Here is a 25854-nt window from a genome sequence, read left to right on the forward strand (position 1 = left end):
TTAAAAATAAGTCCTTGGTGAAATAAAGTAGTAACAATAAGGTGAATTTTTCTACAATATAAATTTATCCGTATCCAAGGATTATCCTTTTTGTGTGCTGCTTCTTGCTCTTTTTGTTAAATAAAATGCCTCTTTTTTGTATGAAATGATATGACTGTCAATAGTACTTGTTTCTGTTATTTTTATAATGCAACAAAAAGTTGCCAACTTTTATTTTAGCTCCTATTTTGCTTTAGAAATAATTTAGTTTTTTAAATTTAAAAAATAATCTAGGAAGCACTGAAATGCAGCATCTAAAACTTTGGACCTCAGTGAACCTTCCAGTATTTACAAATATCTGGATATAGTCATCATTTAGTCAAAATATTTGGCTTCCTATAGATCCAGCCTTTGACTACTTTAAATGGGATCTTTGTTCTGTGAAAGGACAAAGTTCAAGTCATAGAAAAAGGACATGAGGCTAAAGCCATGAATGAATACAGGCAATTAATTTGAATCCAGTAACTGATGGCATCCTATTACCTTTCATGCTATAAAACTTAGAGGAAGGGGTAAGGAAAGAAGAGAGAAAAAGAGGAAGGAAGAGCAAGAGAATGAGAAACAATAATGGAAGTCAGAAATATAAAGAACAGAGTGGCTATTGTTTGATTTTGAAGGTCAGACAGTTCTTCATCCTATTATAAAAATGTCTAGTTCTGGGTGGTCTTACATTCTAGAAATTTGTATTCATTTCATTGCCTTTTGAGAATCTGACCTGGTTATTGCAATACAATAATCTGTAGAAATCTATTTTTGTCCTAACGATAATCAGAACACCACAGGAACTATCCAGCTTTATTATGTAGAGGTCAGTAGTCATGTATGATTTTGATATAAATTTTCCCATCATTTTTTTTTCGTTTCATACATTAAAATAAACATGAGAAGAACATCAGCTCGTAAAATAATTTTTCAGTATCTTAATCTACTGATAATAATTACTAACAGTGTCTTTTTTTCTTTATTCAAATAAAGCTACATAGATTATGATGAATTCAGGAAAAAAGGCAGATCTCAAAATTTATAAATAAATAAGTAGAATGAAAATTAGAATTGACATGAGGGCTGCCTGTGTGTGGCTCAGTAAGTTAACTGACTGATTCTTGGTTTCAGGTCATGATCTCACAGTTTGTGAGATGGAGCCCTGTGTTGGGCTCTGCACTGACAGCCCCAAGCCTGCCTAGGATTACCTGCCTCCCTCTCTCTGCCCCTCCCCAGTCACTTGTGTGCTCTCTCTCAAAAATAAATAAACTTTCAAAGAAATAAAGATGCATTAGAAAAGATCATGGTTCTTCTCCCATAATTAGTTGGTGGGCTCCTCTAATTAAAATACATCAATTATAGTTTCATTTCTTCTTTTGCTCATGTTATTACATTAAAAATAGATATATGGACTTTATATATATGTGTCCTGAATTTCATAAGACTGTTTTATGGAATTATATCACAAGAGAATGTAATCTATTTGTAATTGAACACTCTGCTGCTTGAAATCATATGAAATGATTCCCATCCAGAACATCTATATACACTTAATGCTTACTGTCTCCATTATCTTAAATGGTGATAATAGTTAGCACTATTGAGCAAAAACTATTTACTCTTTGATTGGTATAGCTTTCACTTTGTCCTTAAACAAATTGTAGACGCTAAGTCATTTTTGGAAGCTGAAATAAATAGAATGCTTATTTAATCACCTTTCGTATTTCAGAATAAAAAGTTCATTAAAGAGTGCTTGTTTGAAATGGCACTTTTGATTACAATTGTACATTGACTTCTCTTTATGGTTGCCACAACGTGTAGAGGTTGAAGCAATGTCTCAACCAGGAAAAAGCTGAATTACACCAGAAAGAATTAGTGTCTTTACATGCTTTGGTCTATCAGATTCATTATAGTCAAATTGATTCTGTAGAAATTTAGATTGTTCTCTAATGTTTGTTGCTATTTTCCTGGATGTGAACATAGGCAAGGTATGAAAAGGTAGTAGAATATTAAACATTTCACATTTCTAATACTTATTTTAGTTCCAATTCTAATTTATGTCACACTAAGAATTATAAAATAGAAGCTGAAAAGAAAGTCCTAAAATTCTGAAGGAGTAGAGTCAAAGTTGAAGTTATTTAATATCAGGTACAGCTGAATGTATCTACATATAGGAAAAAATAACAAATTTAAAAAAGGAAAACAGAATATTAAAGAATATGAGATCTATCTAGATGTAGAGAAAACGTCTCTGATTTTAACCTAGGTATTTTTTCCCCTGGAAAGTGTTGAGATAATCTAAGCAATCTAGAATTTGCTGTGACTCAATGTCATGAGAGTCTCAAAAAGACTCTTTTCTTGGTTGTAATGAAATATAAAAAGTCCTTGATAGAGAGGAACATCTAAAGAAATTGGAGCAAAAAGGAATGATTAGGCAAAATCAAGTATATTTGAAAGTGATGGAAAACACAGCTGCTAACCCATACTCCAGGAAAATATTGTCTCTTTGTTTAATGAAATGATCTAGCACTAACACATTTTTAAAGCGTAGTTTGTTTCCGTAATGATGTCATTCATAAACCACTAAAGACTTTTCTCTAAGTTGTCTGTACTGAGTAACCAATGATTCTCCCTGAACGAATTTACAAAATTCAACCTGTAATGTATTTTTTAATTAGGTGAATATTTTCATTGTTTGGAATTATAATATAGATAGGCACTACATTTATTATTTAAAATTTAGGTTATAGAAATTGGCAGACCAAAAAAATATTTCACTGTTTTTAAAAGGACCTTTATATTTCATACTAATGTAAATCGAAAGTATATTGGTTTTCTTTATCCCTTTACAAAATGATAATGCTAATGAGTTAGCATATTTGGTAAGATAGGTCGAAAAATATTTTTTTTCAGTCTGTTACATCTGGACCTTAATTTCCTACTTCTGGTCAAAAAGATTGAACATACTACTATTTCACCTCTGCTTATACACATAGGTGATTGTGTGCTTTACTATGCAAATTATTGTTCTAAGTATTTAACATGAATTACCTAATTTCACCTTCACAATAGCTCTTAGAAGATATATTATTAACCCCATCTTCCAAAATCTGAGGTCCAGGTAGCATAAGGAATTCATCCTAGTTTGCACAGCTAGTAAGTACTATGATGATACTTTGTGTTCTTACCTGTAACTGGATGACTCTGCATTCTCTAGGTATAGTAGTTGTCTTCCCATAACTTTTTCCACTTGATGCTTAGACCTCCCTTATATAGTTCTGTGTGTTTCCAATTAAAATTCACCTTTGTGTCTCTTGAAGGACCCTCCTATTTTATGTAATTGTCTTGCCTTAGACTTAACTGACTTTTCAGTTTGTCTAGCTCCCTGTAGTTTTGTTTCTCTTGTATGGGGGGGGGGGATTATTATAGATTTTATAATTGGAAGGAATACTGAAGGGCACGTTCTCTATTTGATAATTATTATCTCTTTGAACAACCATTAAGTCAGTCATTGAACATGTCCAGTAATGTACCCTTGCCTTTTACAGTAGCCGTCCTCACACAGCTCAGGATGGCGGAAATTTCAGTCTTATATTCATTCTCTGTAGCATTGAGTATTTGCAATAATTCGGAAAGTGGTGACAGGATGACATTTAAATTCAGATACCATGTAGTGAATTATGTTTTTTTTCTCTCTGGAAACTAATAGCTCTCATTTATTTCAGACGTCACTCATGTGAATGAAATTCTCAAATTGATTCCTTCCTTCCCTCCCTCCTTCCTTCCTCCCTTCCTGCCTTCCTTTTCTTTCCTTTCTTCCTTTATTTTTTTTTAATGGGTGTGGAGGGTGGGAAAAGGCTAGCCCAGTATTATACTGTTTTTTCATGAATTAATTAGAAAATCACATTTTAATAATTTTAACAATTCTTATAATTTTGTGTAGTAGATGGATGGATAGATAAATCCATAGAAAAAATATACATTCGATTTAATATTTAATGACCTGGTAATGTGGAAAAGAAACCATGTGAGTTGTGGGTAGTGAGCTATTAATTATAGATTTCCTGACTTGAGGGGATGTTAATTCTGATAGATAAGTCATTTACATGAATGATTGACAGTGTGATACAAGTTATAGGAGTAATTTACAAAGAAATTATAAGAATTTCTTGGGGCTTGCACTTGAACTAGCTCTTACGGATGGATGCTCTTTGTGGTGCCTGGGTGACTCAGTTGGTTAAGTGTCTGCTTTCGGCTCAAGTCATGATCTCACAGCTTGTGGGTTCAAGCCCCATGTTGGCCTCTGCGCTGACGGCTCAGAGAGTGGTATCTGCGTCGCTGTGTCTCCCTCTCTCTCTGCCCCTCCCCTGCTTGTGCTCTATCAAAAATAGATAAACATTAAAAAAAAAAAAAGAATGGATACCCTTGTCAAGGTGGTATATAGTTGTAGATGTCAAGAACAATGGCAGCAAAGGCTAAAAAGTGGACAACTGCAGATACATTTTCCTGCAGTATAAAGGACATGAGGGAGGAGTACTGGGTTGGGGTGTAAACTCAGATGGTCTTTAATGCTAAATTAAGGAGTTTGAACTTTATCCCCCACTGAAATAATATTTTTGGTTATATGGAGAAGGCGGTAGGAGAAATAGATACAGCAAGGAAACTTACCGTAAAGCTAATGTATGGGGGACAGGACTGGGATAGAGGAAGGGTCTATATTGCTGCTTTCTCTCCTTGGAAAACACATTCTGCATTTTGTGGGTGTTGATGAAACGGTTCAACTATGTGTGCCCTGGACAAATCTAAATCATCGATTCAGTACACAATTTTGGAGAATCTTCAACATTTCCATCCCCTGGGAGGGGCTTGTGGTGGTATATGTACATAATTTTGACTGAGGCTGATATGTAAAAAAAAAAACAAAAAAAAACCTCTTTGTTGATTATCAACAATTGCCTTTGCAATGCAAAGGTGGACTTACAATTAATGTTTTTATTTGAAAATATTTCTTCACTTAGGTATAGGTCTAAAAGTCAGGATTTGCCCCTTAGCAAAAGCAAATAGAAGAATGATAATAAACTGAAAAATTGAAGTCAGATAGTAAAATTCATATAACTTATGTTTTTATGAAAACGTAACTTGGCTTCTGTATATATGTCAGTCACAAAATATTACAAAAGATTTAGATGGTGGAGTTAATTATTTAATGGTCAAAAAGACATGTAAAAATTCCTTAGTAAAAAGAAGCCTCAAACAACCTAGGAGGTTCAACAGTGTTTCCCTCATACTGCCTCTGCTCTGTTGGCCTGCTTCGCTTTTCCTTTTAGATAATGATTTGGAACAAATGAAACCATTTAAAAAAACCATTGTAAAATTAAAGACATTTTATATACAATACTGAGCATTTCATTTTATCATTACATGCACAGAGATTTCATTGGATCAATTGTGCAGAGGAGGTATTTCTGTTCCTTTCTTCTGAAGAAGTATATGGTATTGAGTATGAAATCAGCAAACTAATGACTATGACTTCCATTTCCATGAAATGTAAACAAACAAACAAAAATGGCTCCTGTATATTTCTTAGTACCATTAAGAACAACCACTGATTTGTAGCTACAGCAGGCCGTAGATTGCCATGTACCAATAGTCCATGCTCATGTAGGACCTCACATTAACACCCAATGTCTTGCTTTGTTACCTTGCAGAAATGTTGGAATCCAACAATGTGATCACTTTCAATGGCTTGGCCAACAGCTCCAGTTATCATACCTTCCTTTTGGATGAGGAACGGAGTAGGCTGTATGTTGGAGCGAAGGATCACATATTTTCATTCAACCTGGTTAATATCAAGGATTTTCAAAAGGTATCTTTATTCTAATGTATACACTGTAGTTTCTTTAAAACATCTCAAGCTATTTAACAGTGAATTCTCTAGCTATTTGATAGTGTTACAACTGAAAAAAAAACTGTTTAAATTAATAATTTTATTTTTTCAGATGCAAATAAAAATAATGCATTGATTTGATTATCACAAATCAATGGATGCAGTAAACCATAAAAATCATCAAGGACAAAACTATAGTATGTTAAATGATCATTTTAAGAAATACTGACTTAAGCTTATCCTTCCATAGTTGTATCATTTTTCCTGTGTAAAACTAAACATCTGAACCATTATATTTATATATCATAATTGATATCATTTACCGTGTGTGTGTATATGTATGTGTATGTATATATCGCTATATTGTCAGCAAATGCAGAGTTCATCAATCATTTTACACATGCCTAATCTGGTGTGTCACCTGTTTTTGTAAATAATGGTTATTGGAACACAGACACTCATACATTTACATATTGTCTATGTTTGCTTTCATTCAACAATGGCAGAATTGAATAGTTGTGATAGAGATCATCTGGCTCACAGAGCCTAAAATATTTACTATCTGGCCTTTCAAACAAAAAGTTTGCCAAACCCTCATCTAGAAGATCAGTTTTCAGTGTCAGATCTTTACAAGTGTGGTCATTTAGACACTTGCAGTCTATCAGTTTTATCCTTACTCTTTACCATGTTTTTGGCTTCTTTAATTAATAAGCTATACAGTTTGGAAAATAAACATGGATTGAAAAATTAGTGCAAATTATGCTACTGAGTCCATATGCTGCACTCAAAGTCAATTATTTTTTCATAGTCAGTATTTCCAGTCATAATTCTCTGAGGAACAAAAATCTTTTATGTAGCGGCTTTTGTAGGAGTACTAGTATAACATATTTTTTTAGAGTACATATACATCAGTTTTTATGTATGTTAATTTTGCTTCTTATAGGACTTTAGAGAGTGGTGTTTCCTAAACTTCTGATAAACTTTAACATATTGGACAATAAGTTTTGAAAAGTAATGAATTGTATTAAAAGCTTTTGTCCTGGTTGGAGAATATTGCTTTGAAGATCAAATGAAGATTAAATTCAAAGCTAATTCATATCTCTAATAGAGTATACCACTGGACCTAAGACTTTTACTTTCCTACTACCCAAACTCTGAAATTCTGACTGTACATAAAGATTTGATTCATTATGTATATCATACAAAACAGCAGCGATATACTTAGAGATTAATATACGGCATTTAAATGTCACCTTTGATATTTCTTTTTCTGATTTTTTCAATCTATTTGATTTCTAAGACTTCTCAGATGATTGCAGTATTCCTAAGGTTATCTGTTGCCTAAAAAAAACTAGTTATCCGTTTGTTTTTCTGAAATAACAAAATATTTACCTTGGAGTCTTTTCTAAAGGTCATAAAATAAGCAGCTTTGTTTTGTTTAGTGAAAATAAGTCATCCTTTTTATATAATGAGTGAAAAATCTAAGTTTAAGAAATATTTGGTATTTTAATAGTAGGAAATTATATAAATTCAAGTTTTCAGTGTTCATAATAGCTTTATCATTTTGTAAAACTCATATATATAACATAAATATATATACATATATTTTTTATCCATAAACAATATATGAGTAACATCACACCTCAGAATATGTATTTAATGTATTTGGCATTTTTCTCTGAATAATGAAATAATAAAGATTCTTAGTTTATATACTCAGTTTGTTCTAAAATTGAAAAGGCTTAATTATTGTATGAGACAACCTGCTGTTTTATAGATGAGGAAAATCCCAGAGCCATTTGTATGCCCTTGATATAATCACAGTATCTTCTACCAACTAGACTTACAATAAATAGATACTGAAGTAATGAATTAATTCAAGTTAGGTGACTTGCCCAGTTTCATAGTGTTGTTATAGCTCCTGCTCTTGCATTTAAAATCATTATTCTAATGGAAGACATATTTCTAAGTCTAAAACATTCATTCCAAACGTATTATTTAATTATACCACACTGTCCATAGGAGTAAATCTAGTTTACTTAAGAATTCACATGCATTTGTCTATTAATGTTCTTTATAATCTCTGTATGATGTTATTTAGCATTTTCTGAAGCATCTACTCTTGTAATAAACTTTATAAAGATCACTATAGGATATCATAAATAATTCTTGATGGACTTACAACATAATATTAAAGATAAGATTATGAGCATAAAGGTATATATTAGGCCAATCCTTATTAGAGATAACACATTCTCAGATTTGGAAGAACTATGAAAAGATTCTAGAGCTTCATAAAAGCATGCTGTTTCTTTAAGCACAAATGCTTATTTATAAAATTATGAGTGAGAGGGGCTGTCATGAATAGAACTATAGACGCATGAAGAAAGGAAAGTGTAATACACATCATGAAACACTTTGAATATGAGCATAAGAAATTTAGGCATTGTTAATTGAGACTTTTTGAACAAAGAAGACAAAAATATCTACAGGTAAACAAATATAACCAAATAGTCAGGAATTGTTCTTTATGGAAGAGGATACTGTTGGAAATGACAATTAAATATGTTTATATTTTTTATATAAAGTAAATATATATATTTATTTCACTGACTTATAGTTATGCCCATAAGTTGCTTTCCAGAATAGCATATTATATGCCAAAATTTATTTTATTCATGCCAGATTTTTAAGCTATACTTATTTATTTAACTCTGGGAACTCTAGAAAGTTGAGAGTACACACTCCTCTGAGAGAATTGAGCATGAATGTTATCAACATTATTTTTTATCAACATTTGACATAAGAGAAAAAATGACAAAATGAGACCCATGCTATCTCACCACCAGCAGTCAAGAGCTAGGAAAGTATGAGAAAATGACTTGCCTTTTTCAGTTAAAAATCATGTTTTAATAATCTGTGAGTTTTGTGAAATGTAACTGGCAAGCTTAATGTGAAAGTCAGTAAATCTTAGCCCTATACTCTATATTATTGTCGTGTTTTAAATGAAATTTGTATTTTATCTACCGGTATAAACTTTAAATAAGAATAGATCGCTTGGGCTTTCCATAGCCACAGTGAAGACAGAGCTGTGGAATGTATGGAACAGACTACCCAGCACCCGCTCTAGTAATTCAGAAGTCAGGGTAATGTGAATTTTAAGGACGTGCATTAATTGTGCTTAGATTTTTTTTTTATTATGAGATTACTTTGTAAGATCCTTGTGGAACAAATCAAATGACAGTTCTAATTTATATATACAGATAAACATGAAAAGAAAAGCACATGAAAAAGAATACATAAATTAAAAGCTTCAGATGGTAAAAATGAATGTATAACCAAAAATTTTTAGGGCTTTTATAATTGTGACACAGAGCTGAAATGCATTTGTTATGCCATCATAGGTTATTTCGATATGTCCTAAATTCTTGCTTATGAATGTGTTATATTTTGTTTTTTGATTCCCTAGATTGAATATCATAGCCCTTGCACAAGTTTATGACCATTTATACTGAATTATCTAGGGGCTTGTTTATGACCGTTTATACTGAATTATCTTGAGGCTTGTTTATAAACATTTATACTGAATTATCTTGAGGCTTGTTTATGACCATTTATACTGAATTATCTTGAGGATCCCAAAAAAGATGATCAGTCATTTTGAGACTAACACAGACATGAATGAGTGACTGCACCATGTCTGGATTTTCTTTTTTTTACATATGACATTTTTTTTTTCCTGCAATTAACTGTTACCAGATGAGAAAGATGAATTAAAGAAAAAAATGCAATTGCTCTGCCCCAATACAGATAGGACTCATTCGAATTGCCCTGAGGAACTGAACAATTTTATATTAAAATTTAGATGAGGATGTTTGTATTAATATTATAAAGAAAAATACATCCACCATCCCCTAAACCACCAATAGTATCTTGGCCTGCTTACCACTGTCATTGTGATTATACAGTATAGAAACCTTTGGAATTTAGCATAAATGTTGTCAAAGAATGAAGGGGAAATATTAGGGATGAAAACAATTGTTTTTCAATTAGTTTAAGTTTTTCCCACAGTGGCAAAGTTTTTAGAGCTATCTATTTGGAAATTCATTTCCTTCTTTATCTCCAGAAAGTATATAATGCTACTCTTACCTACTTACTGTGCTTCCCCCCACCAAAAAAAAAAAAAAAAAATTCCTTTCTAAAATGAGGTTTTCTTAACCCTATCAATTGCTCATTCTAGAGTGTCATGCTGAAATTTGAATTAGGGAAAAGGACCCAGAGCACCTCATGTTTAAATTCAAAATGACTCTTTTATAATAAAGACAGATTCTTTTAGAAAAATGTTAGACACTTTTTTATGTTTATTTCTATCTTCCTTCACGAGATTTTCACATCTTCTCAAAATGATCTTCCTCTCCCAACCTGACAGTTCTCTTCTCTGCACGCTGCTTAAATCTACTGACTACATAAATTCTGTGTTGCTCAACTTTCATAAACAGCAAAGTCTAATGGGTAGGCAGAGATTGAATGATTTACATTCATACCAATTAATAGATGCTACTGCAGAGTTTAAGCTGGAACCTTCCTACCACATAATGCTTTGTGGAACTTTCTTTAAGTTGCCCCACCTTAGTCTAACAGGCTATAATGTTGGATCACTTAGAGAACTTAATTGGCGTAAAATTATGTTTTTTCTCTGTCCTTAGATTGTATGGCCAGTATCTTTTACCAGAAGGGATGAATGCAAATGGGCTGGAAAAGATATCCTGGTAAGTATCAATCAACTAAATTATCTTAGTAATTACATAATTTATTATTCTGTCATCATTTTTGTTTAGTGTTGTATTAAGTAAACACTATACTTGTGAACGTAATCACTTTTTAGAAACAAAAAAGTATTTAATTTTGGATAGTGGTATTTTTATATAAAGAAGGGGGTGAAGGTAAAACATGCCTAAAGATTTACATGTATACAAAAGATAATTAACAAAATGCAATTTTGTAGCATATATACTTACAACTTCTTTGTACAAATTTGTTTTCATATGTTAATTCTTCTTGAATTCCTTTTGGGTGATATGAAATTTTTCTGCCTCTGAGTCATGATTAAATTATCCCTTCTTCCTTCTTTGCATTCCATTCTTTTTCTGTTTTCCTTTCCTTTCATCTTCCTTCCTTCCTTTCTTCCTTCCTTCCTTCCATCCATCCATCCATCCATCCATCCATTCTTCCTCTGCTTTCTTAAATATGGATTGAGTAATGACTAGGTAATAGGCATTGTCTTGACTAGGTAATCGGCATTGAACAAAAGAGGAATGGTAAGCAATCCAACAATGGTTTTACCTTTATCAAAAGGTACATTCATTTTTTTCTGAGGCAAACTTTGTTAGTAAAATCAAGTGGGTCACTGTTTTGAGGTATAGCCAAGTATTTGCACAGATCATAAAAGGCAGTTATAGTCATTTAAATCAATAAAGTAAAATGAATTTCAGGATTTAAAACATATCTAATTTAGGGGTGCCTGGGTGGCTCTGTTGGTTAAGTGTGCTCCTTCGGCTCAGGTCATGATCTCACTGTTTGTGAGTTCGAGCCCCGTGTCAGGCTGTGTGCTGACAGCTCAGATTCTGTGTCTCCCTCTCTCTTTGCACCTCCCCTACTCACACTCTGTCTCTCTCTAAAAAATAAACCATTAATTTTTTTTGAATTAAAAAAAACAGATATAATGTATTTTATTTTGTGTCTTATTTTTGGATGTCTAAAAAACAAGAAAAATCCTATATATTTTGTATACATATTGGCATTTAAAAGAAATTTATCTTAGGTGCTTAAAGACACACATTAACCTGCTTGTGTGTGTGTGTGTGTGTGTGTGTGTATGTATATATATATTTGTAGATGTATAGATATGTAGATATTTTCAGGAGACAACCTGATTGATTGGTAGCAGCTGCCCACAAGATGACGCATATGTTTAGAATGATGTAGAGGTGCAGTCTGAATTCATGGGGAAAGAATATCTCAATCTGGTAACAGTGTTGGCTACTGGTGAAGGAAGATAGATAAAAGAGGACAAAGCACAGGCTTTGACTAATTACATATTAGCAAACATGGCAAATTTCATCCTTGAAAATTTCACTTTAAATATAGTGATGATAAGTTACATTGCACCTTCATAGTAAACATTTTTTTGGCTATGTAAAAGTGAACCACAAAAACGTTCTGTCAAGGGACGCCTGGGTGGCTCAGTAGGTTAAATGCCTGACTTTGGCTCAGGTTATGATCTCATCATTTGTGAATTTGAGCCCCACGTCGGTCTCTTTGCTGACAGCTCAGAGCCTGGAATCTGCTTCACATTCTGTGTCTCCCTGTCTCTCTGCCCCTCCCCTACTCATGCTCTGTCTGTGTCTCTTTCTCAAAAATAAATGAACATTAAAAACAAAGTGTGTTCTGTCAAATATTAAACTGTCCCAAGTTGATGCTTATGTTAGGACTATTGGAAAGGAGTAAAGAGGAAAAAACAATGGTGTAGGAGTCCAGAGAAGTCAGGAATGTTATGTTGAAACCCCCAATGACTCATTAACTGTACTTATGCAAGTATTCTGATTTCTGGAGTGCTTTATTATTTTATCCATTAAACGAGACATTACATATTTTACAATTGGGAGAAACAAGTTTAAGAGTTTTTGTGAAAATTATTTAAAAGAAGAAAATACTTTGTAAGTCTAAGGCAAAAAAACCCATAACTGAATACACAAAAAATTATTAACTTTAAAATGCCATGCTTACCCTTAACAGATTATTTTGAAAGATCTCAATGTGATATTAACTAAGGATGGATAGAAGTAGAGATTTTACCAGTATGCACCTGTGACTTTTAAAAACAGACTCTTTCCATTTCTGTTGAAGTTTAACAAGTGAAGACATGAATACGTATAATTATTGAGAATCTTTCCTGTGTCAAGTACTATGATGATTTAAATGCTATTTTGTAAATGTAATTTTAATGACAGCTTTATGAGGTGGATATCACTACTTCCATTTTCTTGATCAGAAAATACAGTGATTCAGAATATTCATTCAAAGCCTTTTCATCCATAATTTTAGAACATTTTGAGTACTATGCTAGAAGTTGAGATCAGAATGTCTGTGCTTCTGATGAAGTTTTTGGTGTCATGTGGCATATATGGATTTGAATTTGCCTGTTAACACACAGAAACAGTAAAGGACTAATAAATACTTTACCTATTCTGGTCGCATCAAGGGTGTGGACGTAATAACAACCAGCTCACAGCATTCCTGTAAGACTCAATCACAAATGAAATTATTGCATAGGCTATAATGCATTGTACAAAATTTATATTAACTATATTAGTGTTCCTGGTACATGTAATAGAGTTGCTTAGGCAATTTCTTAGCAAAAACATCATTCATGAAATTAATTTGATCCTCTTTAAAGATCATGATCACTGTAGTGTTGCACTATTCTGAATTCAATTCAGTTTTGAAATTGAAGATAATATGTACTTATCTGGCAAATTATCTGGATTTTATAATAAGCATTTATAATAAGCACTATAGGCAAGTACTGAGTGTATTTGATATAGTGATTGAATCAGCTTACTCATTTACTAAGATAGCACATAATCTTTAGTGTTTGTGGTTTCCAAAATTCACCTCACTGTATTTCCCTTATCTTTTATGGCTCTCCTCTCATCTGCCCTTCTCTCCTCTTCTTCCTTCCCTCCCCTCCCACTGTGGTATAAGTACTAAACACCAAGGGATTCTGGTGTTAACACAGATGCAGTTAGTTCAGCAGGTGCAATAAAGTCATGATCTGCATAGTGCCATAAGGGTAACCCTAATTATGACCTCAGAGGTTTCCACTCTAAGAAAGGCAACTTTATTTTATTTTCCAGGCTTATTGAAAATGCTGTGGTTTTCATAGAACTAAATTGAAAGGAACTAAGACATATAGAGTTTGCTAAGTCGGATACAAGGTATTAATTGCACGTGATCATTTCATAGCACTTTGTAATAAACATTCTGAAGACTTATAAGTCATACTCCATAAATTATGGTAGAGATAGGTAATTATGTGTGCATCGAGATATTTAAATTTTTGAAGGTTTAATGATATGGTAATATTAGCCATACGAATCTTTTTAAAAGTCAACTAATTAATGTAACATGATAACGTGTTTGTGTTTTGGTTATTCTTTTATCTTCTGTTAAATTATAGCAGTTCAATTCCAGCATATTTTGTTTTCTCTTTCTTAGCACTTATTTGATAAAATAAAAATGTAACAGTTTTCATATATTTTGGTTAAAAATGTATTTTTCCTCTAGCTGTCAACAATAATATATTCAAATAGGAAAATAGATTTCTTACTATTTTTCTGGTAACCCATCTTATTCCTTTAATAATGCTTTTCATTGACCTATTATTCAAAATATATTTTGTGCATTTCAAATGCATTTTATTAAAATTTCTTTTCAGATAACCTCATTTATGTAACTTAATTTACATATATATTTCATTTAAATAAAATATGTGCCATTTATTCATTATTTTTGAACTTTAATATATAAATGCATTTTTCCATTTCTTCCCTAATACATGATTTTAGAAAAATAGCAATTAGTAGGCTTCCTGGATTTTTAACATTTTTCCCTGATAAACATAAAAAAATAGCTTTGGTATTTTTACCAATAATTTCTTAATCACTTAGCAAGAAATACTAAGAGTAAAGAGTTTTTAAGAATTTACATCCAGTACCTGATTTTTGAAGTGACATGGATGGTTTGATAGAAATTCTGCACTGTATCTTGAGTAAATAATAGTCAGCTGTGACATATGGACAATAATTCCTTTCAAAGAATTCTTGTGATGCTGAAAGCCACAGGAATGAGGCTTAGTAGTTTTTGCAGCCATTGGGACTCCAAGATAGAATTGTAACCAAAATAGGAACTGACCTGAACATTTATAGAAAAGTAAACTAATGACCTGCTTGAATGCTCTCCATGGTTTCTAGGATCTGAGTTTACTGTTTCCCTCTGGTTTTAGTGTTTTCTTAAGGAGTCCTCTAGAAATAAAGCTCCTTTAAACAAACCTTCCTGGAGGAAGTGCTGTCTTCTCAGTATTGGATTTAGATGTAAGAGTATGATAGGAAAAGTAAGGCAAAGGCACTGACTGATACATATTATATATCATATGTATATTATGGTATATAATATATATTTCAGATAGATATACCTTGAAAGTGGGTCATTCTTAATTCTGGTTAAGATGGTTAAGACAACACAGCCACCTGGGTAGTCAGGATATGCCACTAGATTGAACATTCATAGTTCCTGTACATCCATAGTTCCTGAAGCTACATAGTTCACTGAGTGTAGCGTCATACAGAAAATTGAACCCTTTCCCATCCTGCCAGGCAGCTGAAAAGATACACACCATCGTTTCTCATGGCTCAGTTTTGTATCAAACACATACGTTAAATCAGCAGCTGGCATTCAAGCCAGCTATCCACAAAGATGGACTTTGTGGTAAAGAAGGAATCTGCATCCTGAGAGACATTTATATTTCCTTATTTCTACATATATGTGTAGATCAAGGGAGAAAGAGAATATGAATGGGTCTTAGACTGCTGGTAATGACATTTCTGACAACAACATCACTCTAAATTTATTTTTGTTTTCCTTTTGTGCAAGTGAATATACCGGCTATATTCCTAATATGCTTTCTTAGTGTAGCAGGCTCTATCTACACTTTTATGTTGTTGGGGCATTTCTATATTAGGGGAGTGAAATGCTCATGAACTTTTCCATTGTTGTAACTTGAGATTTGTAATTTGAAAAAAAAAATACATAGAATATTATTGGACAGAGTCCCTGAATAAGAAGATAAATGCAATCCAGATATCTCTATTCTGACTGCTATTATTCACCTTTACTTTCATTTTTGATATTTTTCCTGGTGCTTAAAATCCACTTTGTTATTCACAATAACATTTCTATTGAGGGATTAACTTCCTTGACCCTGTTTTGCAAATGAAAACTGAATACATGCTAAGCTGGTAAAAGAATCTGTTTCGAATCAATAGCTCTCTGTATCTTCTTTGTTTATCCTACTAAACCATCTCTCTTTGCACTAAGTTTCAATAAAACCAAATGGCAACCGTATGACTGTTAGAAATATTTTGAACATCATTGGAAATCAAAATTTCAACCATCTGAGATGAACAAAAAAAAGCAGATTCTCATAACATCGCTATTGTTGGAAACATTTCAAAGCGTATTGTCATGCACCTGAATTTTGGGACATTTTTTTGCAATTCTTGAGGGATTTATTTTTATATTTTTGTCCTTAGTTGTTATTCATTTTTAATGCTATGATGTATTATAACATGTCTATCAAATTTATCATGGCTCAAATTACAGGGCTTTAGCAACACTATTTTTTGCCAAGTGAATGCAATGGAGAATTTGAAGCCACACATGAATCTTAAGTTTCAGTACAGTCCAAAATGCACATTAGTCATTGAAATTCATTTGCTTTTCTAGAGTGAATTTTTAAGGATACATATGACCTTTTTTTAAAGGTCAAAGTTGGCATCAACTTTAATTTTTTAAAAATTTTCTTCTAAGGAATTCAAGGCATTTTAATTTTTTTTTAAATGGATGGTTGAATTACCTCCTAATTCTACAGAAATCATAAGGCTTCATTAAATTTCAAAACCTTGATGTATAATCATTGGGAGATATTTTTTCATGGGTCTTTCATATAATTCTGCATATCTGATGAATAGAGGCCCTAACTGCCATTTTACAGAATTTAAAGGATATTTGAAGGATATTTGTCTAGGGAAGAGACTTGGAACATAGTGTCTCCCTCTTAAACAAAAGGCTGGTTTGCAAGCCTTGAGCAGTTAGAGGTAGTGTCTCCCTCAGGGCACAGGGCAGGTATGCTTACCATCCAGTACAATAAACTAACGTCTCCCTCAATATATAATGGCAAGCATGCTTGTGACTATAATAAAATATTCAGGTTCCCTTAACCCAAGGCTTCTCTGCTGTAATGCAACTCACTGCACGTACAGGTTGTCACCAGATCCTCTTCATACTGTGCACTAGGAATTGGAGCTTGGGGAACCAGCATGAGAATGCTGGTACAATGACTAATATTTTTGTGGGTAATAATGTCCTTTGTCTCTGATTCAAGAGCCACGTATATTCTGCCAGCCTGAATGAAACTGTATTTGAATAACTTGTTATCTTCTAAGTTAGAAAAAAATCATAGACCCTTTACAATTCTTGACAATATTGGTTATAATTTTCTGCAGGCATTTTAGATGATGAAAGATTATGTTCACTGTGTTCATTTTTTTTAAGTTTATGTATTTTTGCGGAGAGAGAGAGAGAGAGACAGAGCGTGAGTGGGGGAGGGGCAGAGAGAGAGAGAGACACAGTATCTGAAACAGTCTCCAGGCTCTGAGCTGTCAGCACAGAGCCCGACATGGGGCTCGAACTCATGGACAGCGAGATCATGACCTGAGCCAAAGTTGGGTGCTTGATCGACTGAGCCAACCAGGCGCCCCCAGACCACTCATTTTTCGTGAAAGACAGTGAAAATCTTGTCTTATAAAAGCCACAGAAATGAACATAGATTTTTATGCACATGCACATATGTGTGTGTTCTTCTGCTTGGGGGTCAATATCAGGTAAACTGAGCAAAGTGATTACAGTTTAAATTCAGCATTCAGAAGTAATAATAATAATAATGATCACTTGAGGTGATCTTAGTATAACATATAGAATTCTGGAATTACTATGTTATATACCTGAAACTAATGTAACATTGTGTGTCTTCTATGCTTCAATAAAAAAAGAAAAAAAAAATATCCACACAAGTGGACTAAACTAACACTTAATGGGAGCTTAGTGTATATACCCGCTGCTCTAAATGCACTGCTTTTATTAACTAATTTTTGTAACTCGTATTTGGTTACAGGGTACATATTTTCCTGGTGCACCTGGGTAGCTCAGTTGGTTAAGGGTCTTGATACCGGCTCAGGTCATGATCTCATGGTTCGTGGGTTTGAGCCCTTGTCAGGCTCTGTACTGACAGCATGGAGCCTGCTTGCCACTTTCTTACCCTCTCTCTCTGTTCCTCCCTTGCTTGTGTGCACATGCACACACATTTTCTCTCCCAAAATAAATAAATAGGCTTAAAAAAAGATATGCATTTCCTTTCAAAGCAACTGGAAGAATCAGTTTTGTATCTTAGGTAGAAGATGCATCAAAAATGAAGCTTTGGCATTAAAGATATTTTAGAAACTAGATTTTATTCATATTTTGAATTAATATGTTTTATAATATGGCAAAATAAGACAGTAATTATTGTGTTTGAATTGCTATGGACCGAGTCTCATATATATAAACTTAGGGTTTGTTTCTTGTTTTGTTTTTTTGGTAATCTTTTGAGTTCGGGATTAAATTTTAAATGCACTTACAAAGTAAGGCTAGCTCTTAAAATAGGAACAGTATGTAAAACTTGAAGAGAGTTTACAGATTTTAGATTATATTTTTTTAAATTGGATCCCTCCCTCAGTGGTTGAAGTGAAATTCATATATTTGGCATTGGTTGACAAACTGTTATCTAGATTTGATTGGACACTGTATTTCATGCAGATATCAGTATACATACTTTTAGAGTGTAGTAAGCATTTTATGCTTTCTAAGGTTTATTAGAATGATTTGGACAGTTCCTCTGGGGTTTTCTAACTACATAGTTAGCAGGTGTTCCAGGTCATACTGACACGTAGCTTCTCATGGTCATCTTTGGTATTGTTTCTCTATGCACTTAATCTTAAGGTTTGGATTTCTGTTCATTTTCAATGCGTATGCTGACCATCGTGTCATAGATCTAACATGAACTCTGGAAATATTTTTCTTGGATATGTTCTGTCTCAAGGGAAATAGGTTATGGTCAACTTTTGACTGTTTTTCTTTGATTTGTTCATGTTGCAATAAAAATCGCCATTATGTCTATCGGACATCACAAAACTTTCCTAAAGTTCTTTTTATATCATTTAATTTTTATATAGTTTTCTTTACCACATTTTTAAGGGTGGTAAGGAAAACAGGATGCAAAATTATAGTATCTAAAAAATTGACACTATTTCAGGAAACTGAGAATCTTAAACTTTGTTTTTAGCTTTTATGCATTTAGAACAGAACACTCTTGGAGATTGTCATAATCACATTCAAATTGAGTGCTAAGCACACTAAATATATTATACTCTGTATCCTATATGCTATACAATGTATTAAATATAGACTGCCTGTGTGTATATATGTATGTGTGTACGTGTGTGTGAATCAAAATATTTTTTTGGTATTGTGTTTAAAGAGATACCAAAATTAGTATAACTTATTGATTCTAAGTCTTAATATGCGTTTTAAAAAGAAGAACCATTTGCATTTGGAAACAGAATGATCAACCAATAAGTTGTATTTTTCTTTTTAAATGGATCAGATCCATGTTCCCCTTATAATATATCACAATGAGCTGTTTTATGGTAGTAAGTTATATATGTAGCCTTTTATACGTTAGGGTTTGATCAGAGGCCAGAACTTGTATGAGCGATGTTAAAAAGGATTTTGTAACAGGCACTTGACCTTATACAGTTGTGGAAGATGGTGGAGAAATCCATGGATTTCTGGAATCTATTGCCTCTGAGTCAGGTAATGGGCCTGACATTGTTGTGGGTCACCAGGATTGGCAGTAGGGAAGAAAAGCTGACATTTAGTGGGGAAGAGCAAGGACCAACTGAAACTCGCAAGGATAAACTGTGACCCACAAGGACAAACTAGAGTTGGTGTCTCTTTCACCACTTCCAACTTTGATGACTTGGGTGACCTACAGAAGAAGCTGATGCTTTTTGCTATGGAGCTGCACAAGTACCAGGACCAGGCCTTATAGAAGCTAGCAAATAAGATCTGGTAGAGGGTGCAGGAGGGGCAGGCCCAATGCTAACATGGTGGCCAGCAGATCAGAACAACTTTGGGACTTTTATGGTTGCAGTTCAACTTCTGCCTTGCACATCTCATGCAAAATACTTTATGGCCAATCTTAACCAGTTTATGGAAAAGGGAATTCTACACTGTAGTTCCAGCTTATCTCAAGTGACACAGTACAATTCTGCCACAACTTTTAAATAATTGCTGCATTTGCTGTTTGACAGTAATTCATGCCATCTACCACTTTGATGAAAAGAGTGACTATAACTTATAGTCCTCTACTCGTGGAAGACTGGAATTTTATGAAAGTTCTAATGAACAACATGTAATTTCCCTTTGTAACAAAAATGGGCACATATTTTTAATATTTCATACCAATTGTACTAAATCCACCTCTCCTTATCATCAAGTATGGGCTTAAACTCCCTTATCTGTCCTTAAAAGGAAGGAACAATTCATAATGGAGTTCTTGCCCAAGGTATTGCACACTATAGTGAATGGCATGAGAGGTGAGCATAGGTGGAAATATTCAAATCAAATAAACAGATGATTTCCAATATTAAGAATAAGTTAGGGGCACCTGGGTGGCTCAGTCAATTAAGCATCTGACTTTGGCTCAGATCATGATCTCACCACTCATGGGTTCAAGCCTTGTGTCTGGTGCTAACAGCTAGGAGCCTGGAGCCTGCTTTGGATTCTTTGTCACCCTCCCTCTCTGCCCCTCCTCCACTCACACTGTTTTTCTCTTTCTCTCAAAAATAAACATTAAATTTTTTTTTTAAAAAAGAATACTATAACCAGCTGATTATTTAGTAAGTACTAAGTTATTATGGTAAGTACTTTACTATATCACTGTTCTCATTTTTAGTTGAGGAGACTGTGACTCAGAGATCCTAAGTAACTTTCTGATAGCCACACAGCAAATGAAAAATGTTGCCTGAATAATTCTAACCCATGTCTGACTGACTTTTAAAGCATCATGTTAAAACCCCCATGCTATTTCTGTTTTGTTATTATTAATTCATTACTTTTGCTCTATATGTTTTTTTTTAATTAATTTATTTATTTAAATGTTGTCTGTGCCCAACATGGGGCTCAAGCTTATGACCCCAAGATCAAGAGTCACATACTCTTCTCACTGAGCCAGCCAGATGCCCCTATATGTTTTCCTTAAATTCTCTGAGAATACCTTTTCAAGTTTGAATATCTATTTTAAAAAACTAACATCTTTATTAAATATTCATATAATCAAAATTTAAAATTCTAAAGGTCCAAATTTTCATTGTATTCAGAAATTATTTCTAAAATTAATGTATGTAATATATATGCACACATATATCTGTATATGTGTGTATGTACATTATAGTATATACAGATTATATAGTATATATGGAGTATTATAAATGGCTAAGGAGTCTCCATATATTAGAAAATATATTAAGAGAACATTCTATATTATTAATTAATTAACAGCATTTAATACTTTTGATATTAAGACTCCAACCAAAAATGTTGTCACTTTTCATGTTAGACAAGGTAGAAGGTAAAAGAGAGGTATATGTGAATGAAATCAAACATTCCTTTAAAATGTGGATTTCATTTTTATTTCTCCTTCCTCATGGCTATATATCATACATAATTAAAGATGCAGTTTTTCTCCCTTGTTTGAGTATTAGATTCTGTTATGAGAAAGCATATATGTTAGGAATAAATATGCCAACTAATTCTATCCACAGTAAGCCTCTTTAAAAATTTTTTATGTTTATTTTTGAGAAAGAGAGGGAGAGAGACAGAGCATGAGTGGGCAAAGGGCAGAGAGAGTGGGAGACACAGAATCCGAAGCAGGCTCTAGGCTCTGAGCTGTCAGCACAGAGCCCGATGCGATGCAGGGCTCGAACTTGTGAACTGCGAGATCATGACCTGAGCCAAAGCCAGAAGCTTAACCAACAGAGCCAACCTGGTGCCGCAGGAAGCCTTTTTAGATTGTAACTCTACCTACTTGGTGTAAATCATGGACTTAGTTGCTGTAAGGCATGAGCACCAAGTACTCAACATGTTGCATAAAATAATTGGAAACCACATAGTATGGTTGAAATCAGAGTAGGGATTTTTGACTACTTAAATAGTTCTTCTGGCTTGGCAGGAAAATTTTTAAGTTGGTTTCACATAATACTTTATAATTGTATGCTTTCATTTGAATATAAGATAAAGAAGGTTTATTTTTTTATGGACCACCTACAATCAAACAACTCAAGTGAATGATACAAATGTGATAATTAGATTGATAGCACAATATGAAAGAAAATATAAGCTAAAATGTAGATGTTATCAGTTTCTCTGGTCCATAAGTAACTTCTAGAGCTTCACAGCAGTCAATCCTGAGGTGAAAAGTCAGTCAAATGGGGCATCTTAACAGAAATGAGTATTTACATAAAATGATTTGGTAGCTTTGTGTAGGAGTCTTCATTTAGTCTGTCACATAACTCGAGCCACTTTAAAATTTAATTTTCATCTGTTACAGGTTTAAAGACGTTATAGGTCAGTTAATGTGAATAGGCTTACATTCTTAAATAACCAGCCATGAAATGACACCAATTTTGTTGTCCTAGTTGAATCATTGTTTTAAAAAAATTTCTGAAATCAAAACATAACCAAACAAAGCTTTGAGGTGAACAGGTCAGTTGGTTTTATCAGTCCATCATTTTTCTTGATAATGAAGGTGAAAATGTCTCCCAAAATGGATAGAACAGCCTACTCACCATATCACAAGGTGCATGTTAAGCAATTCCAGGTCACAAATTCAACATTAGATGGTTAATATTATAATTAGAACACAGTTAAGTCTTAGTTTTATTACCTATGCCTCTTTGAAGAAGAGATATATAACATCCTTTAATGAATGCCGAGGTATTAGAAAGACATGATTATGGATGATTAGGTCACAGCTGTAATAGCATAGTGTTAAAAGAAAAAAAAAGAGAAAATATTATTGCTAGATAAGTATGAAACAGCTTACATAGAGGGATGAAGTGAGTGACAGGAACAATCTCACGGATTACTGCTTTGGCACGAAGATTCTAGTATTCAGCCAAATAAATCGAGCAGAGAAAAAGAAAGTCAACAGATTAACTTCAGGAATTAAGCTTATTAATGGATTTTCATGCAGAAATGTATCCACCCATCATGATAGGAAAAGGATTCCTTTGCTTTCCCAGATGGTAGATTAAACATTAAAATATTTCTACATAAACTACATAGAGACTTTTTCTTCTAAATGAATGTTCGCTGACCTGAGGCAATACTACACTATACCCATTCATTTTGGGCAGATTTTTATTTGAACCAGAACAAGTTGTTAGATTTAATCATGAACTGAATATATTTGAATAGAAATTGTTCATCTTCACAGCCTTCTCTCCTTTTTTCTCTTATTTAGAGTAACATTTCACTGCTCCATCTATAATTTAAGAACATGCAAGGAGGTAATTGGAATTGGAGGTAAATTACATTCTTTTGTAGAAAGTATAATTATCGGAAGTTAGTTAAAAACACCTCGATTCTGTTTTAATTTTCATGCATGGAGCAGTTGTTTTGACAGATGGATGGACTTTATTTTTGTAACCGTCCGGGAAAAGTCTGCGTAACATAGTCTAATCAGTGCTACATATTTGTAATGTTTGTTTTTGAATCACAGTGCATTTGGCTCCTATATCTTTTTTTCTGGGGGTAGACATTTTCTTTCTAATTTATTTTTCCAGGCTAATATCTCTTTTGTTTAATTCCTCTATCAATTTAATCTGAAAGCACTAGAAACATTGAAAAAATAAGTGTGAACGGTTTGTCACTAGGATGATGAATCATTGTTCTTCAGGTGCAGCCTTGGGGTTTACTGGTTTATTATTGTCCTTACTTTTACTTCTAGGAAATTTAACAATTCATAATGCTGTTGGTCTGAAGTACATTTCAGTAAAATAAGAGGTCAGTATGGTTACCTGACTCTTGGGAAGCCAACTTGTTGCTGAACTTGTCTGTGTATATCAACTTAAATTCCAAAAAGGATCAAGGTTTGAAAAATGAATTCATTTTGAACTGATTACATTTTCTTTATTACGTTGTAAATCCGCCGGTGCTGAGCAAAGCAGTGCAGTAGTTTAATGCCAAAAAGTACATTACATTCTAAGTTTTAAGAATTGTCATGGTTCAAGAAAAGGTCAGAATCACTCTTCTTCTGTCTCCCTAGAACAGAAATGTGTGAAGTGTGTTTCCTTTTTCTGCCACGCTTCCTTCTTTTTTAGAGGAATGTCCAGGCTGCTTCCAAATAAAATGAGTATCCTGTTTTGGAACATTCAAAAAACAAAAACAAAAACAAAAAAAACCTTGGCAGCAACAAGCTAGAGAGTGAAGGCAAATGAATGACAGAATTGATACTCTTTTATGTAGGTTTTCTGTTTAAAGAACAATCCTTGCTAACAATGTCTTCTTCAAATTTTTGGTTCTTCTCTGTCCAGTACTTTTAATTCACTGCTTCCATGCAGCTATTTTTAGCCAATTTTGAAAGTACTTCATTCACTGTCTTTGTTTCATTTCAAATGTCTTAACCTATTCTGTAAACCTAAGAAATTTCTCTCCATTCTATTTGCATCAAGCTTCCTTTCAAAATAATGCTGAGCTAGCCCTGGGGCATGGCAACATTACAGCCTGCTGCCAACTAGGAGAGTTCACTGGGGAAATGAAGGGGATCATTCCAGGCCTTAGGCCAATTGGGTGGGTCTAGTCCCTTTGTAGCACAGATAGAGTCTGTTATCAGTATTCTCAGTAGAACCCTTTGCCAGGTTTCACAGCTATAGTCTTGTGACTGATTTTTTTCCAGCAGCTCTGTAGAGGTCTAGCTGTCGTACTAGAGTAATACTTCTTTGATAGTTAATAGACAACAAACTAAAATTATGATATTCAGTGTGGCTCACTTCTGTACTTTTAAGAACCCTGAGTTTTTCAACCACTAATTATTGCTAATCAATTACCCAGTCTATAAGAGATATAAACTCACCAGCCTATTGATTTTAGGACTGAAAACAGTTACAGAGATGGCATGAGTCTCCATTTGTCTTTACAAGTATCCATGCTCATAAAATGTTTCCTTTTATTGTTGTCCCAGAGAACTAGGGTCTCTTCTCAGATTTCTAGGATGCACTTAGGTGTTACTAATGGGATTAGAGAATTTGGATTTGTATTCAGAATTGCATGTGTGTCTTTTAAGGCATGGCAGGCAAACTGGAAGCCTGTTCTTTTCTAAAATGAACAAGATGTCCATCTGGTTCTGCCACTATTATTTATTAGAATATTCGTTTGCTTACCAATATATACATAGCCATTTACTTGGTTTCAACATACGGTGCCGGAACTGGTTATTTATAATCATGAATGCTGTAATACTGAGTCCACAATTAGGGATGGCTGTCTTTATGTAAAAGAAGAGTATGTGGCCACCTACATGTTTCAAAAAATGGGGTGCTGTGAAACATTTTCCTGAAAATGCCTTCTTTGCAAATGACTGAATATTCTTTAAAGTACAAATAAATCCTTTGGGTAAGACTTATGAATGGCCTCATTTGTAAATGAGTTTATCAGATGTTTCCCTCTGCACAACCTCTTTCCCCTGCCTAGACATTCATGCCCTAGCCTCTTGGGAGGAGAGAAACTGTTGCAGAATGGGCAGTTTGTTGCTGAGAGTCTTGGAAGTTAGGCTCTATCTGTTTTGTCTAAGATGTACCATTAAATGTGGGTAAGATCCATATACTCTTTAAGTTAGGAAATTTTTCTTCATTGCAACTTCTAAAATTAATTGATTTGAGAGCTTAATTTTATATGCTGTACTGCTTTACCGGACAGAGTCAGGATTTAAGTGGCAAAACAGTGGGAGAGAT

General features: G+C 33.5%; 1 protein-coding gene across 2 annotated transcripts in view; it reads left to right on the forward strand.

Annotated features, from left to right (window-relative positions):
* SEMA3A (semaphorin 3A) overlaps positions 1-25854 on the forward strand; it is a 209683-nt gene that overhangs the window by 47430 nt on the left and 136399 nt on the right. For both annotated transcript variants that reach the window (XR_008296879.1, XM_015068616.3), the window contains exons 2-3: positions 5730-5887; positions 10615-10677. Coding sequence is in view for 1 of the 2 variants with exons in the window: in XM_015068616.3 (XP_014924102.1) it covers positions 5730-5887; positions 10615-10677 (221 nt within the window). In the remaining variant the exon portion in view is untranslated. The remainder of the gene's footprint in view (positions 1-5729; positions 5888-10614; positions 10678-25854) is intronic.

This window comes from Acinonyx jubatus, chromosome A2, assembly GCF_027475565.1.
Source record: "Acinonyx jubatus isolate Ajub_Pintada_27869175 chromosome A2, VMU_Ajub_asm_v1.0, whole genome shotgun sequence".
In the NCBI taxonomy this organism is placed as follows: domain Eukaryota; kingdom Metazoa; phylum Chordata; class Mammalia; order Carnivora; family Felidae; genus Acinonyx; species Acinonyx jubatus.